The following is a 16,165-nucleotide window of genomic DNA, read 5'->3' as shown; positions in this document are numbered from 1 at the left end:
AATTATTCTAACTTATTTTGATGCTTAAGTTGTCCTTACTTTGGCCAGGAGAGGCCCACTCAAGTTGACCTCTGCATGCTTGCAACAGCTCCCTTTCCTCCTTTGAGCTCTTCCTTGCTTTCTTGTACTGCTCCTGCCCAACTCTGGAATCAGCCATTCACCCCTAAGAGTTCTGGTTCCTTTTGGTGGAGAATGGTATTAAACCAGGTGCTAGGTGTGCTCAGAGCTAAGAAATGTATGAGTGTGTGTGTGTCTATGTGTATGTATACAAATAAAACATACTTATATACATGTGTATGTAATTCCTTAAATGTACATACATGCATATCAAAATTTATTCCTATATCTATCTATATATTGAAAACTATGCATTTAACCAACACCTCCAATTTCAGGTTCACTCTAATTTTCTCTCTTTCCATTTTTGTGACATTTTTGTGACTTTTTTCTCCAACAGTGAGAAACGTGGCTTCGTTATCATTACCATATTTTTTTTTTTTTTTTTGAGACGGAGTCTCGCTCTGCCGCCCAGGCTGGAGTGCAGTGGCCGGATCTCAGCTCACTGCAAGCTCCGCCTCCTGGGTTCACGCCATTCTCCTGCCTCAGCCTCCCGAGTAGCTGGGACTACAGGCGCCCGCCACCTTGCCCGGCTAGTTTTTTGTATTTTTAAAGTAGAGACGGGGTTTCACCGTGTCAGCCAGGATGGTCTCGATCTCCTGACCTCGTGATCCGCCCGTCTCGGCCTCCCAAAGTGCTGGGATTACAGGCTTGAGCCACCGCGCCCGGCCATTACCATATTTTTACTTATCTGATCCATCTGCCTATCTGTCACCAACCTCCAAACCAGGGCTGTGGTGCCCTTCTCCCCCTGTGAGGCTCTGACTTCCTGGGCTGGGCTACCCAGGGGTCACTACAGTTTAATGACAAGAGAATGATATATTTTTAAAAACCTATGATTTTTAGAATTTTGTATAACTCATAGCAAATTCTTGTTCTATGCCTACTCTGAATGTACACAGGGGCCCCCATCTGTGTCTACTGAGTAAAAGAAATCATCAATGATGACTGAATATCTATTGTGCATTAGAGACGAGGCTTGATATGCCCTGTCGTGATTAATACTTATAAGGACCCCACACAGTTGGGAATGCAGTTCTTGCTATTTTACAGATGAGGAAAATGAGGCACAGAAAGGTTAAGTAACTTGCCTAAGATCACACAGTGGAATTCAAACCCAAGCAATCTGAGTCTAAAGTCACCCTCATGATCTGCCTTCCAACTGACTCCTTTAGAGGAGAGGATAACTGATGTGGGTGGGCAGTAAACAATGGTGATCCTTCTACTTATTACAGTGCTGTCTGGAATTTAGAAAACCCTGAAATAATTTAAATACTAAGCAGTGAGGAATTGGTTAAATAAAATAAAATAGAACATTATTTATTAAAATTCTTGAATAACTGAAAATTATCAAATTACTGAAACTGATGAATTTTTAACAACATGAGAAGTTGTTTTTATTTATAATGAGGGGAAAAAATGATAGCAAGTGACCTAGGTATGCTCGAATGTCCTCTGAGTTTTTCATTTCCCCACTAACACATCCCTCGTTACTAAGTCTAGCTTGTTCTGTCTTGTACGGGCAAGAAATCAGTATTTTTGAATCCCAGGAATTAAAAACATTATATAAAAGCAAAGTTATCTTACCAAAATCTCTTTTATTGCAATTCTCATCACTTTTTCAGTCTCATTTATTTCCAGAGGTCTGGCAATGGCTTCTGTTCTCATTTCCTAGGGAAACGGTAAAATCATTTACAAATATTTTCAGAAAAGGAGTTCTCAAAATCAGTATTCCTAGATCTAGACGTGCCTTATGGACTGATTCTCCAAAGTTTCATTACAACGTGAATCTCTGATGCAAAAACACTTCCACCATCACCTCCTATAATGTCTTCCATCATCTAAGTGCCTACCCAGCCTCTCTCCAGAGCTCAAGATCCTCCTTTTCAGCCAGAGGCCCATGTGACCCCAACTCTATGAGCAAAACTGAATTTAGCATCCATTATTTTTTCTCCCAAATTTACTTGCTGCTTTTTTTTTTTTTTTTTTTAAGAGAGATAGGGTCTCACTATGTTGCCCAGGCTGGTCTCAAACTCCTAGGCTCAAGTGATCCACATTCCTTGGCCTCCCAAAGTGCTAGGATCACAGGCATGAGCCACTGTGCCCAGCCCCAAATTTGCTTCTTTACCTGCATTCTGTCCAGTGACGCCCAAACTAAGTACAGTTCAACTTGCTGTCAGGATCCCCTGCCAGCCTCTATAATCTTTCTTAGGATGAAGTTCCTCTCAGTTGCCTATCGCTAACAAACACAACCGACAAGAACAGTTACCATGGCCCTGCCCCTAGCATGAACCATTAACCAATCAAGGGAGACATCCGTGACTATCACATCAGTGCTGAAAACTTCTGAGACATGGGATTTTAATGTGGATATAGTTATGAGGCTTGCTATAGACAATATTTGCGTGACTCCAAAATTCATATGTTGAAACTCTAACCCACAATGTGATGATGTTAAGAGGTGAGGCCTTTAGTAGGTGATTAGCTCATAAAAGAAACCCTGGGGAGATCCCTCACCCCTGCTGCCATGTGAGGAATCAGCAACAAGGCAACATCTGTTGGGAACATGCCCTCGCCAGACACTGAATCTGTTAGTGCTTTCATCTAGAACTTCCCAATCTCCAGAACTGTGAGAAAGAAATCTGTTATTTACAAGTCACACTCAGCTTATTGTGTTTTGTGACGGCAGCCTGAATGGAGTAAGACAAGGTTCCTAGAGCACTGTGTCAAAACTCGTCTTGTGCTTCCTTTCTTCCACGGTGCACCTGCACACGCTGGTGGGAACGGCTGAGGGCAGGGTGAGGACTTAGTCAAGGAGGCAGAACTCAGTGCCTTGCCTGTGGCTGGGGCTGCACCTCAGTAAATGTTTACTGAATGAAAGAAAAACAAACATTGGATAGGGGCTCTTCCTCGGATCATGACTACATACAGAGTTTGAAAAGTACTACATTCAGGGTCTCTCTTGGTTTCCCTGGGAACAGTTCTGCCACTGGTTACTTCATCATTCTTTACAGGATGCTGCTGAAAGAGTCCCTGTGGGATGGAAGTGAAGTCTCACAATGATGCCACAGCTCTAGTGGCAATCAGCAAGTGTCCAGCTCCTGTCTCTGGGTCTCTTAGGGACACACACAGACATATGTACACCACTGCACTACAAACAGAACAGGGGAAAGCCTGGAGGTGCCTTATTCATCATCTGAATTAGCTAGCAGATGTCAGTGGCAGTTTCATTCTGCCAACCACACTTCATTGGGTGGCAACTGACAGGTCAATATATGATAAGCAGACATAGCAACCTGGCACCTAAGCCCCTCTTCCCCAGACTTCCACTTCCGGTTTGCTCCCAGGGTATGCCAAACATAGGCAAGGCAGTGAGAGAGAGAAGCCATGGAAGGCATTCCTGATAGGAAGTGAATGAAAGAAATTCATTTAATTTTAAAGCAGTAGATTGAGCACATATGCTTCAAGTGCCATAAATCTTTTTTTTTTTTTTTGGAGACAGAGTCTTGCTCTGTCGCCCAGGCTGGAGTGCAGTGGCATGATCTCCGCTCACTGCAAGGTCCGCCTCCCGGGTTCACGCCATTTTCCTGCCTCAGCCTCCCCAGTAGCTGGGACTACAGGCGCCCACCACCTCGCCTGGCTAATTTTTTGTATTTTTAGTAGAGATCGGGTTTCACTGTATTAGCCAGGATGGTCTCGATCTCCTGACTTCGTGATCCGCCCACCTCGGCCTCCCAAAGTGCTAGAATTACAGGCGTGAGCCACCGCGCCCAGCCCAAATGCCATAAATCTTTACAGGTAAGGATTAAACACTGCTCCACTCTAGGCCAGACGCACGGGTTCACGCTTGTAATCCCAGCACTTTGGGAGGCAGAGGAAGGCGAATCACTTGAGATCAGAAGTTTGAGACCAGCCTGGCCAACATGATGAAACCCTGTCTCTACTAAAAATACAAAAATTAGCCAGGCGTGGTGACACACATCTGTAATCCCAGCTACTCGGGAGGCTGAGGAAGGAGAATCACCTGAACCTGGGAGGCGGAGGCTGTAGTGAGCCGAGATTGAGCCACTGCACTCCAGCCTGGGCAACTGAGTGAGACCGTCTCAAAAAAATAACAAAATTAAAAAAATAAAAAATAAACACCACTCTACTCTTAAACAGCTGCTTAAATGTAGGTGATGGCACATACTTCTTGGCTGGCATTGGCTGCAACAAGGATTGCAAATCAAATCACTCTGCATTGCAACATCAACTTCAGCTGACTGGAAGTGACACCAAGATCGCTGGTCCCAAACTCTGCTGTTAGAATCACCCGGGAGAATCTGAAAACTCCCAGTGCCCAGGTCACATTCCATAACAAGGAACCCAGAGTGAAAGCCAGGCTTCAGAAGTCTTTAGAGGTTCCCAGGTGTTTGCACTGGATAGCAAGGTCTGGGAACTGCAATCTCAGAAGATCATTTTTGAGAACAATGCTGAAGCAGGGTACACCAGAAAAAAGCATCATGACCAACAAAGTCTGCCAGGGCACAACAAGGACAGCTCAGTCACATGCCATGGAGCTGCCACTCCTAAACGAGAAGTTAAAGGTAGATCAGTGCTGGGCACGGTGGCTCATGCCTGTAATCCCAGCACTTTGGGAGGCCCAGGCATGCGGATCAAGAGGTCAGGAGATCAAGACCACCCTAGCTAACATGATGAAACCCTGTCTCTACTAAAAATACAGAAAAATTAGCCGGGCGTGGTGGCAGCGCCTGTAGTCCCAGCTACTCGGGAGGCTGAGGCAGGAGAATGGTGTGACCCCGAGAGGCGGAGCTTGCAGTGAGCCGAGATCACACCGCTGCACTCCAGCCTGGGCGACAGAGTGAGACTCTGTCTCAAATAAATGAATGAATGAATGTAGACCAGTGCCCACCAGAAGCAGGAAGGGCAGCTAACATCCTGTATCACCTTTCCACATATTTGCTCATTCAACCAGGTGTATTTCATTAAATCAGAACTGAAAAGGGAGAAACAGAATTGAAAAAGAAAACCTTGAAGAGAAAATCTGCATAGTTAAGGAGTATTGGAATGCTTACCCTCAACTCTACTTCCATGCCAAGCAAGTCATACAGAGATGCTCCTTTGGAGGTGATTTCAGACGCAAGCTGCCTGGCTGCCTTCAAATCTGCAATCTGGAAGGAAAATAACAAAAACAGAACCCTCAGCAACAGATTTTTTTAATAGAGACAGGGTCTTGGCTATGTTACCCAGGCTGCTCTCTAACTCCTGGCCTCAAGTGACCCTCCTACCTCAGCCTCCCAAAGTGTTGGGATTACAGGCAGAACCACCATGTTCAGCCACTCATAGATTTCTTTCTTTTTTTTTTTTCTGAGATGGACGGAGTTTCGCTCTTGTTTCCTAGGCTGGAGTGCAATGGCACGATCTTGGCTCACCGCAATCTCTACCTCCCAGGTTCAAGTAATTTTCCTTCCTCAGCTTCCCAAGTAGCTGGCATTACAGGTATGTGCCACCACGCCTGGCTAATTTTGTATTTTTAGTAGAGACAGGGTTTCTCCATGTTGGTCAGACTGGTCTTTAACTCCTGACCTCAGGTGATCCACCCACCTCGGCCCCCCAAAGTGCTGGCATCACAGGCGTGAGCCACCGCGCCCAGCCAGCCACAGATTTTTAACATGCATTTAACCACCAGCCTGTTCATGTCAGCTCCTACCTTTGGTTGGGACACGTGACCACAAACATGTGCTTCCCCAGTCACACGCTCACAAGCTTCAGGACACACACTCAAGAAATGATCATCTAAGTACTAAAGAGACCAATTTCAGGATGCTTAGGTCTCTCCAAAAAACCTAATGTCACATCAAACTGAAGCCCCAACCAGGAGGGCATAGCTGGGAGAAAGCCCACATGCCTCCTACTTGGACTCTGTCACAGTAGAGGGTGTCCGGCAGCAGCAGAGTGACCACATGAAGGGACAGCCTGAGGGACACACATCCTCTTGCAGCAGCCTGACAGCCTGTGTTTTGTACCCCCCTGTCCTCCTTCTCTGCCTCAGACTTTCCTCCACAGGCTTGGAGAGGCTCAAATGGGGTGGCACCCACTAAGGACTTACAATGGTTCTGGGCTCCACAGAGGGGCAGCTGTTGCCAGGAAGGCGATGACAAGCACAGTGAGGATTTAGCACCGATCCCTTTGCACAGGCTTTTTAGGATGCGCGTGTCACCCCCCTCTTCCTGGAATATGCTAACTCTTCTAATGAGCCCAAACATAAACGTCACCCTGCTCTGCTCACTCTCCCTCTCTCCTGGACAACTAATCCCCACGTTCTGGCTCTCATTTTCAACCCACTAGCAACAACTCTCCCTCTTCATTCGCAGCTGATGGCTTTGATAGCTTGCTTCCCTCTTCCTTAGTCCTCCAGGATCCCGCCTGCTCTGGCTCTAGCTGCTTTTCTCCCTTCCGAGCAGCACATCCCCAAACTTCTTTGCAGGAGTCTGTCACCTTCTCTGCTTCTCAACACTGGAGGGAGTCAGTGTCATCCCGGGACCCCCTGTCTTTTCTGCTGGCTCTGCTCCTACCCACACGGCTTTAATACCATCTGTGTGCTGATTCCTCCCCCAGCTCCCAGATCCAGCCTGGGCTTTCCCTGGGCTCTAGTCTCACATACTAGCTACCTGCGCACCATCTCCACCCGGACAGCCAATGGGCGTGGCAAATGAAGCATGTCCAGAACCGTCTCTGCTTCAGTACATGGCAACTTCATCCTTTCAGGGGCTCACATAAAAAACTTCAGAGGAGTGATGTCTAATATAGTAACCACTAGCCACATGTGGCTATTTTCACTTAAATTACTTACAAATTAAAGAAAATGCAGAACTCAACTCAGTTCCTCAGTTGTGCTCGCCACATGTGGCCAGTGGTTCCTGTAGAGTACAGCACAGAGGTGGAACACACCCACGAGCTCTGCAAGCTCTGCCACACGGCTGCCCCAAGACCTTGCCTGTAGCACCTGGCTTACTCTCAACCCACGCCTCATCCCATGAGATCTACCATCAAAATATGCCTCAATCTCTAGACACTTCTGCTGACAAGTGTCGCTCCTGGTTAAAAACCCATGTGTGAGGCCAGGCGCAGTGGCTCACGCCTATAATCCCAGCACTTTGGGAGGCCGAGGCAGGCAGATCACCTGAGGTCAGGAGTTTGAGACTAGTTGGCCGACATGGGGAAACCCCATCTCTACTAAAAAAAAAAAAAAAATACAAGGCCGGGCGCAGTGGCTCATGCCTGTAATCCTAGCACTTTGGGAGGCTGAGGCGGGTGGATCACCAGGGTCGGGAATTCAAACCAGCCTGACCAACATGGAGAAACCCTGACTCTACTAAAAGTACAAAATTAGCCGGGCGTGGTGGCGCATGCCTGTAATCTCAGCTACTCAGGAGGCTGAGGCAGGAGAATCACTTGAACCTGGGAGGCAGACACTGCGGTGAGCTGAGATCGTGCCATTGCACTCCAGCCTGGGGAACAAGAGTGAAACTCCATCTCAAAAAAAGAAAAAAAAAAAAAAATTAGCCGGGCATGGTGGTGTGCACCTGTAATCCCAGCTACTTAGGAGGTTGAGGCAGGAGAATCTCTTGGACCTGGGAAGCGGAGGCGCAGTGAGCCAAGATCGTGCCATTGTACTCCAGCCTGGGCAACAGAGTGAAACTCTGTCTCAAAACAAAACAAAACAAAACTAAACATCTATGTGTGACTTTTCAAGCCCAACCATAGACAATGACAAGGCCTCACCTAGCAGGCCTCACAGGGGAAGCTTTCTTCCCTGCACCAGACTTGGAGCTCGGCCAGCACACTGTGGTTTCAGGCACCCCGCGTGGCCACGCTCCTAGGTGCATTCCCAGCCCCGGGGCCTTCTTTCCTAGGTCTCCTGCTCTGAGGCCTTGGGCTTAACTAAAGGCTTAACCCTTATTTCTGGCTTGCTGCTGCAGTGGCTCCCTGACACCTGACAGCGCCTCTCCCACCACCACTCTGCTCAAAGCCATGGTCAGCCCTCACTCTTCAAACAGGTTCGCTGCTTCCAGTCCTGCCTCCCGCTTCAGTCTGATGGCAGCTCAGCAGCCAGAGCAACCCTTTGGATGGGAAATAAGCACAGAAGATTCTGCTTGGTTCCCAATAATTCCCACCTCAGAGGCAAAGGCAAAGGCTTTCCAGGGGCTTCCCAGGCACTAGAGGGTCTGTCACTCCCAACCCTCATCACATTGCCTCCTTGCTTTTTCTCAAACACACAAAACACATTCTTTTTTTTTACCCCCCAGATAAGGTCTCGTTCTGTTGCCTAGGCTGGAGAGCAGTGGCCTGAACATGGCTCGACTGCCTGGGCTCAAGAGATCCTCTCACTTTAGCCTCCTGAGCAGCTGGGACCACAGGTGTGCACCACCACGCCTTGCTAATTCTCTTCTTTATTTGGTAAAAATGGCATCTCACTATGTTGCCCAGGTTGGTCTCGAACTCTTGGCCTCAAAGGATCCTCCCACCTCAGCCTCCCAAAATGCTTGGCTTACAGAAGTGAGTCACCGCACCCAGCCCCAAACAAATTCTCATCCTGAGACACCCTGTCGCCACCCGCCAACTGCACAACTCACTCTTTCCCTCCCTCAGATCTCTGCTGGAAACACCATCCAATCTATGAGGCCTTCCTGATCGCCCTATTTAAGATCACCCCGGGCAGCGTCCATCCCCATCCCAGCTTATTATTCTCCGTAGACTGCACTGCATCTGACCTTCCACACCTCTTACATTATTGTTCACAGTCTGACTCCTCCAACTAAAGAGCAGAAACACGTGATTTCTGTCCTTTTTGTCCACAACTGTATCCCCAGCGCTTGAATGCTACCTGACAAATACTAAGCTTTTAATAAATAGTTGAATTACTGGATTGTGAATTTGCCTTTATCCAAACGCTGATGAGCACAAAACTGACAAACTGCCCTCAGTTGAGGAGGAAGAAAAGCAGCGGAGCTGTATCACACTCCTTCCATTTCAGAGTTCAAGAAATCAATGCTCCATCGCTCACTACAAGGCTTTCGTTGTCCTTACCTTTGAGCCAAGATCAAACTTGAATTTGTTGACATCTTCCTCTACTATTTCAGAGCCCTCCATCCCCTTGGTCTTCATAGCATTATAAAGGACAGATGTGATCTTCAACAGCTCTTTTACTGCATACCCATCTGCTTGATAAAGCTTCTTAGTGTTGAGTTTTATATGTGCCTTGGTGGCCTATTTTTAGACCAAAAAAAAAAGTTGAGGGCCCTTTCCATGTAATGTCTAAACCAAATCCCATGTAGGTAAGTTGAAAATGCCTCTGCTGACAACTGGGATACAACCTAATAAGAGTAAGCATTCAAGTGACTCAAACATTGTGAGTGGGTATATAAACTAGGACAATCTTGATGGAAAGCAACTTGGTAAAAGACGCCAAAATTACAAATGCACATATCTTTTGATCCAGCAATTCCAAATCTAAGAACTTATTCTAGGGACACGCTCAAACAAAAACAAAATGAGATGTACAGGGTACTTGTTATAGCACTGTTTCAAACAGCAAAGCTTGAGACAACCTAAAAGCCTACCTATATAAATTACATAAATTATGGCATATCCATGCAAACAATACCACTCAGGTGTAAACAGAATGAGGAAATTCTATATGTATTTGGAAAGTTCTCTAAAATATACCACTAAGTAAAACAAGATGCTAAACACCTTGTAGTGTACAGTAAGTACATCAAGTAGTATACAGTACCATTTGTTTAAAATAAAGGAAAAAAATATTTTTATTTGCAGATACACACACACACACACACTCTGGAAGAGATTTAAAATAGTGATTATTTGGAATAGAACTCGGCCCAGGACAGATAGTGTAGAAAGTCATTTTACTCCATTTTGTTACATAATGTTTGTAATTAATTTTTTTTTTTTTTAAAGATAGGGTCTCACTCTGTCACCTGGGCTGGAGTGCAATGACATGATCATGGCTCACTGCGGCTTCAACCTCCCGGGCTCAAGCAATCCTCCCACCTCAGCCTCCCAAGTAACTGAGACTACAGGCACATGTCACCAGACCCACCTAATTTTTTTTTAATTTATTTTTTGTAGAGACAGGATCTTACTACATCACCCAGGCTGTTCTCAAACTCCTGGACTCAAGCTATCCTCCCACCTTGGCCTGCTAAAGTGCTAGGATTACAGGCATGAACAACCAAACCCAGCCTACTTTCAATCTGTGAGCCACGAAATATGTTACCTATTCAAAAATAAAGAAACAAAATTCTTTTTTTTTTGATGGAGTCTCGCTCTTTTGCCCAGGCTGGAGTGCAGTGGTGTGATCTCAGCTCACTGCAAGCTCCGCCTCCCGGGTTCACACCATTCTCCCACCTCAACCTCCCAAGTAATTGGGACTACAGGCACCCACCACCACACCCAGCTAATTTTTTGTATTTTTAGTGGTTAGCCAGGATGGTCTCAATCTCCTGACCTCGTGATCCGCCTGCTTCAGCCTTCCAAAGTGCTGGGATTACAGGCATGAGCCACCATGCCTGGTATAAACAAAATTCTTAACAAATAATGAATTAAAAGACAAACAAACAAAAAGAACTTCGCTGGTGAAATGGCGCCACAGAAACCCAGCAATGGAATGGTTTTAGAAGGCAAACTCAGGCCAGGCATGTGGTGGCTCACATCTGTAATCCCAACACTTTGGGAGGCCAAGGCAGGTGGATCACGTGAGGATGGGAGTTTGAGACCAGTCTGGCCAACATGGTGAAACCCAGTCTCTACTAAAAACACAAAAATTCGCCAGGTGTGGTGGCGTGTGCCTGTAATCTCAGCTACTCAGGAGGCTGAGACAGGAGAACCCCCCAGGAGGTGGAGGTTGCAGTGAGCCAAGATTGCACCACTGCACTCCAGCCTGGGCGAGAGAATGAGACTCCATCTCAAAAAAAAAAAGAAAGAAAAATTCAATTACTCAGTTTCAAAGTAGCCCTAACGAGGAGTCATCCTTTCTAGTTTACTTAATTTTACAACTCCACAAAATAAGTGTCCACTAACCATGAACTGGGCAATTGCCTTAATGAAGAAAACTCGGTCCTGTTCAGTGTCCACGTCAGGCGGGATGTCAGTCTGGGGCTCATACCTATCAGAGAGATAAGAGGAGAGAGCACAGGTTAACCAAGGAGAAAGTCCACTAAAGAGAATGTGGGCAACTGAGAGGACAGGGGGTCTGGAACAAAGCTCTCCAAGTCCCCAAGTGTGATAGTAAGATCAATGCAAACTTCAAAAGTAAAACCAAAATACCAAGGGAGCAAATCCCCACCTAAGAACAAAAGATTTCAAAAACTAAATGTGGGTCTCAGCTTATAAAATTAAATCTCTCTCAGACCTCAACATATCATGAAACTAATCAGAACTGCTACCCTGGCTGACGGCCCTTGACTCAGAGCAGTACTAGGGCTGATTAGTCAGCTCTAAGCAGCAGCAGAGTTGACGAAGTTATTTTCTTCAAGGTATTGATACCAGGGGTCAGCAGACTGCAGCCTCCAACCTGTACAGCCTCCAAACTAAGAACTCTTTTTACATTTTAATAAAAAGAAGAGGCAATAGAGATCGTATGCAGTCTCTTAATTTTATGTTTAGCAAAGGTAAAATGTTTATTATCTGGTCCTTAACAGAAAAAGCTGCCAACCCTGAATCATATATCATATTCAATTTTTCACAGAAAAAGAAACCTACATTATTTCTAATCAACTGTATTGATTAGAACGTGCAAAAAGGCCCCCCTGTCACTCTGCAGTGAGGGGCTGAAGAGCAGCCTGGCCCAGCACCCTACTGAGGAATAGTCAGTCTCCTTTCACCACTTCCTGGTATATTTCCCTCTCCCACAGCATTTTTTAAACTCCACTGATTTTTTTTTTTTTTTTTTTTTTTGAGACACAGTCTCAATCTGCCCGGGCTGGTGTGCAGTAGCATGATCAGTGGCACTGCAGCCTCAAACTCCCAGGATCAGGTGATCCTCCTGCCTCAGCCTCCTGAGTAGCTGGAACTATGAGTGTGCACCACCCACGCTCAGCTAATTGTTCTTTTGTGTGTGGAGACAGGGTCGTGCTATGTTGACCAGGCTGGTCTCGAATTCCTGAGATTATAAAGTGCTGGGATTATAGGAACGAGCCACTGTGCCCAGCCACAGCTACGTTTCAACAGATTACAATTGGGTCTGTCAAACTCAAACAACTCTTCCTTTTGCAGCGTCACAACTATGTCCTGTTTTCTAGGTGACTAACAAATAAAATCCAGTATTCACTCTTAGACATCAATAAAGTGCAGTTCTAACCTTTTCACAAGCCAGAGAAGCACTTCAGATACAAGTCCAAAATTGGGTGTACGGAAATTTTCCATAGAAATATGTCGAGGGTATCCCAGGGCTCTCATCATCTCTGTGAAATCTGTCCAGGGAAAAATATAATTCATTCAGTTCCCCGTCACATAGCAACTACTTGTTAACTTAGATATTGTCTTTACTTTTCCTTCTTATTGCCAATCTATTAACAGCTTTAGGGATTATCTGTCAACTTTCTACAAGGGAACATAAAAAAGAGATAAAATTTAAAATACCAAAAATGCTACCTAAAAAGCATGTAAGTTCAACAGGAGAAGTAGATGGCTATACATGAAAATAGAATTGAGGGATTAGCTGTGAATTTCATCTCTTTAATATCTCATTTCTTTTTACTGCTAAAAGTAAGAAACACCTGTCCTTAAAAAATGTCATGAAGAAAAAGTATTTTTATCTTTTTCTTTTTTTTTTTTTTTTTGAGACGGAGTCTCGCTCTGTCGCCTAGGCTGGAGTGCAGTGGCCTGATCTCGGCTCACTGCAAGCTCTGCCTCCCGGGTTCACGCCATTCTCCTGCCTCAGCCTCCGGAGTAGCTGGGACTACAGGCGCCCGCCACCACGCCCGGCTAATTTTTTTTGTATTTTTAGTAGAGACGGGGTTTCACTGTGTTCGCCAGGATGGTCTCGATCTCCTGACCTCATGATCCGCCCGCCTTGGCCTCCCAAAGTGCTGGGATTACAGGCGTGAGCCACTGCGCCCGGCCTAGAAAAAGTATTTTTAAATGTCAACAGTGGTCTGACTCAAATTCAGCTGATTAAAAATTATTTTAAAATGTTAACAGTGGTTATTTCTGAGGCGAATCGGTAGGATAACATTCATGTTTCTGAGTTGTCCTTTTTTTTTAAATTTTAGTGAGCATATAGGACCCAAATAACATGTTTCAAAGATCAGTTGCCATGTATTTAGGGAAATCTTAAATACAGTGGTTGAACTACACAACCATGTTTAGATTTATTACAAAACAGATTAAGTAATAGTATTACTAATACTTGTTGATCCATAGGTTGGGGTCACCTCGGGAAAAGCATTAGTGCTTTCAAGAGAGCAAGACTTGGAAATGAACACCACAAACATTGTTGAGCTCCCATGATGTACCAAGATTTACATTCAGTGTGCTTCCTGGTTATTTAAGGTCTGTCTGCACTCTTCTTGAAGATCCATGTTCAAAATGGTCCATCAGTGTTCACAAATAACCTACCCCGGTACTGGAAGTCAGGTCAGACTTCGCAAGACAATGGAAGAAAAAGTGTGAGCACAGGAAACAGCAAAGTCACAAAAGGGACTCTGTAACTGTTTTCTGGGAAATGTGAATATGGAGATTAAAAAAAAAATAGCTGGGTGTGGTGGTGCATGCCTGTGGTCCCAGTTATTCAGCAGGCTGAGGTGTGAGGATCACCTGAGCCCAGGAGGTTGCAGTGAGCTGAGATCATGTGACTGCACTTCAGCCTGGGTAACAGAGTGAGACCCTGTCTCAGAAAGAAAAACAAAAAAAGGCCAGGCGCGGGTGGTTCATGCCTGTAATCTCAGCACTTTGGGAGCCGAGGAGGGTAGATCACCTGAGGTCAGGAGTTCAAGACCAGCCTGGCTAAAATGGTGAAACCCCACCTCTACTAAAAATACAAAAGTTGCTGGGCACCGTGGCTCACGCCTGTAATCCCAGCACTTTGGGAGGCCGAGGCGGGCGGATCATGAGGTCAGGAGATCGAGACCGTCCTGGCTACCACGGTGAAACCCCGTCTCTACTAAAAATACAAAAAAATTAGTCAGGTGTGGTGGCAGGCACCTGTAGTCCCAGCTACTCGGGAGGCTGAGGCAGGAGAATGGCGTGAACCCGGGAGGCGGAGCTTGTAGTGAGCCGAGATTGCATCACTGCACTCCAGCCTGGGCGACAGAGCAAGATTCCATCTCAAAAATAAATAAATAAATAAAAACAAAAATACAAAAGTTAGGTGGGCGTGGTGGCGGGCACCTATAATTCCAGATATTGAAGAGACTGGGGCAGGAGAATCACTTGAACCTGGGAGGCAGAAGTTGCAGTGAGCCAAGATCACACCATTGCACTCCAGTCTGGGCAAGAGAACAGCCTTTCCTTCACACAGTAAGGCACTGCCTAAATACTTCTGACTACTAGGTACTAGTCAAGTTCTGTTAATGTTGCAGTGTTATTGTCAAAATAGAGACTAATTTGAGTAAGATCCTTACCATACAACGCACAACTGCAGAGCATTAATTTAAGGTCAAAATATTTTGAAATCTCCGTGTATGGTCTTCCCAACAAAACCCCATTCTACGTCCCCTGGCAGGGTGCTGGCCTCTCTAAAAACTATGTGGGAGGAGACACTCATCCTGTATGATGTGTGGCCACCAAAAACCTTCAAACTCCAGAGGACAGGATTCACACTCTGGTGCTCAGTGGCTGCATGAATAAAAGGTAATGCGTTTTCCTAGATATTTTTTTTTTTTTTTTTTTTTTTTGAGACGGAGTCTCGCTCTGTCGCCCAGGCTGGAGTGCAGTGGCGCGATCTCGGCTCACTGCAAGCTCCGCCTCCCGGATTCACGCCATTCTCCTGCCTCAGCCTCCCGAGTAGCTGGGACTACAGGCGCCCACAACCGCGCCCGGCTAATTTTTTGTATTTTTAGTAGAGACGGGGTTTCACCGTGGTCTCGATCTCCTGACCTTGTGATCCGCCCGCCTTGGCCTCCCAAAGTGCTGGGATTACAGGTGTGAGCCACCGCGCCCGGCCTCCTAGATATTTTTATATTGTAGAAAAGAGCAATTCATAACCAAAGGAGTAATCTCTAATGCTAAAATTTCAGGCACCAGCAATTTGCTGAGAAAATTGACTCTTTAAGAGACCCCTAAGATCACACCAAATTGGCAATCATCTACTATTCCTTTTTTTTTTTTTTAAAGACAGTTCCACTCTGTCGCCCAGGATGGAGAGCAGTGGTATGATCTCAGCTCACTGCAACTTCTGCCTCCAGGGATCAAGCAATTCTCCTGCCTCAGCTTCCCGAGTAGCTGGGACCACAGGTGTGCGCCACCATGCCCTAATTTTTTGAATTTTTAGCAAAGGCGGGGTTTCACCATGTTGGCCAGGCTAGTCTTGAATTCCTGAACTTCAGTGATCCGCCTGCCTCAGTCTTCCAAAGTGCTGGGATTACAGGCGTGAGCCACTGTGCCCCGTCGTAACCAACACTCTTAGCCTCATTCTTCCACTTCCCCACCCTCTTAGCAAAGGAATTCGAGCTCCCTTCTCCTCACCAGCCCTGCAGAAAGGATGCAGACGGAGTTCAGGAGGTCTGGAGTTCAGGCAACCTGAATTCAATCCCCAGTGCCACCTCCTATCGCCTGTGTCACCTGCTCAAGTTACCTGACCTCTCTGTGCCCGTTTCCTCACTTCCAGATGCAGGCGGTACAGTTGTTCAGATGATTAAAATGAAATGCACATAACACAGAGTGGGCCCTGGCACATCGTTAAAACTCAAAAAATGTTAGCTGCAATGATCATCACCCAGCCCCTCTCCTCGGTTTCGCTGCTGTTTTTTTGTTTTGGTTTGGTTTGGGGTTTTTTGTTTTTGTTTGTTCGTTTGTTGCTTGAGAT

General features: G+C 46.0%; 1 protein-coding gene across 24 annotated transcripts in view; it reads right to left on the bottom strand.

The window, feature by feature from the left end:
• Window positions 1–16,165, bottom strand: part of CLUAP1 (clusterin associated protein 1) — a 43,708-nt gene that overhangs the window by 26,012 nt on the left and 1,531 nt on the right. For 11 of the 24 annotated variants that reach the window (XM_045381483.3, XM_065537046.1, XM_074028694.1 and 8 more), the window contains exons 2-6: window positions 12,500–12,611; window positions 11,221–11,305; window positions 9,208–9,387; window positions 5,193–5,288; window positions 1,705–1,788 (exon numbers count right to left, since the gene is read on the bottom strand). In XM_045381483.3, the coding sequence (XP_045237418.1) occupies window positions 1,705–1,788; window positions 5,193–5,288; window positions 9,208–9,387; window positions 11,221–11,305; window positions 12,500–12,600 (546 nt within the window). In that variant the 5' untranslated portion in view covers window positions 12,601–12,611. The remainder of the gene's footprint in view (window positions 1–1,704; window positions 1,789–5,192; window positions 5,289–9,207; window positions 9,388–11,220; window positions 11,306–12,499; window positions 12,612–16,165) is intronic. The other 13 variants (XM_074028700.1, XM_074028696.1, XM_074028698.1 and 10 more) reach the window with 3 other exon arrangements.

The sequence above is a fragment of the Macaca fascicularis genome, chromosome 20 (assembly GCF_037993035.2).
Source record: "Macaca fascicularis isolate 582-1 chromosome 20, T2T-MFA8v1.1".
Classification (NCBI taxonomy): Eukaryota; Metazoa; Chordata; class Mammalia; order Primates; family Cercopithecidae; genus Macaca; species Macaca fascicularis.
The sequence above is the reverse complement of the archived record's forward strand: the minus strand, read 5'-3'. Positions and strand labels throughout refer to the sequence as shown.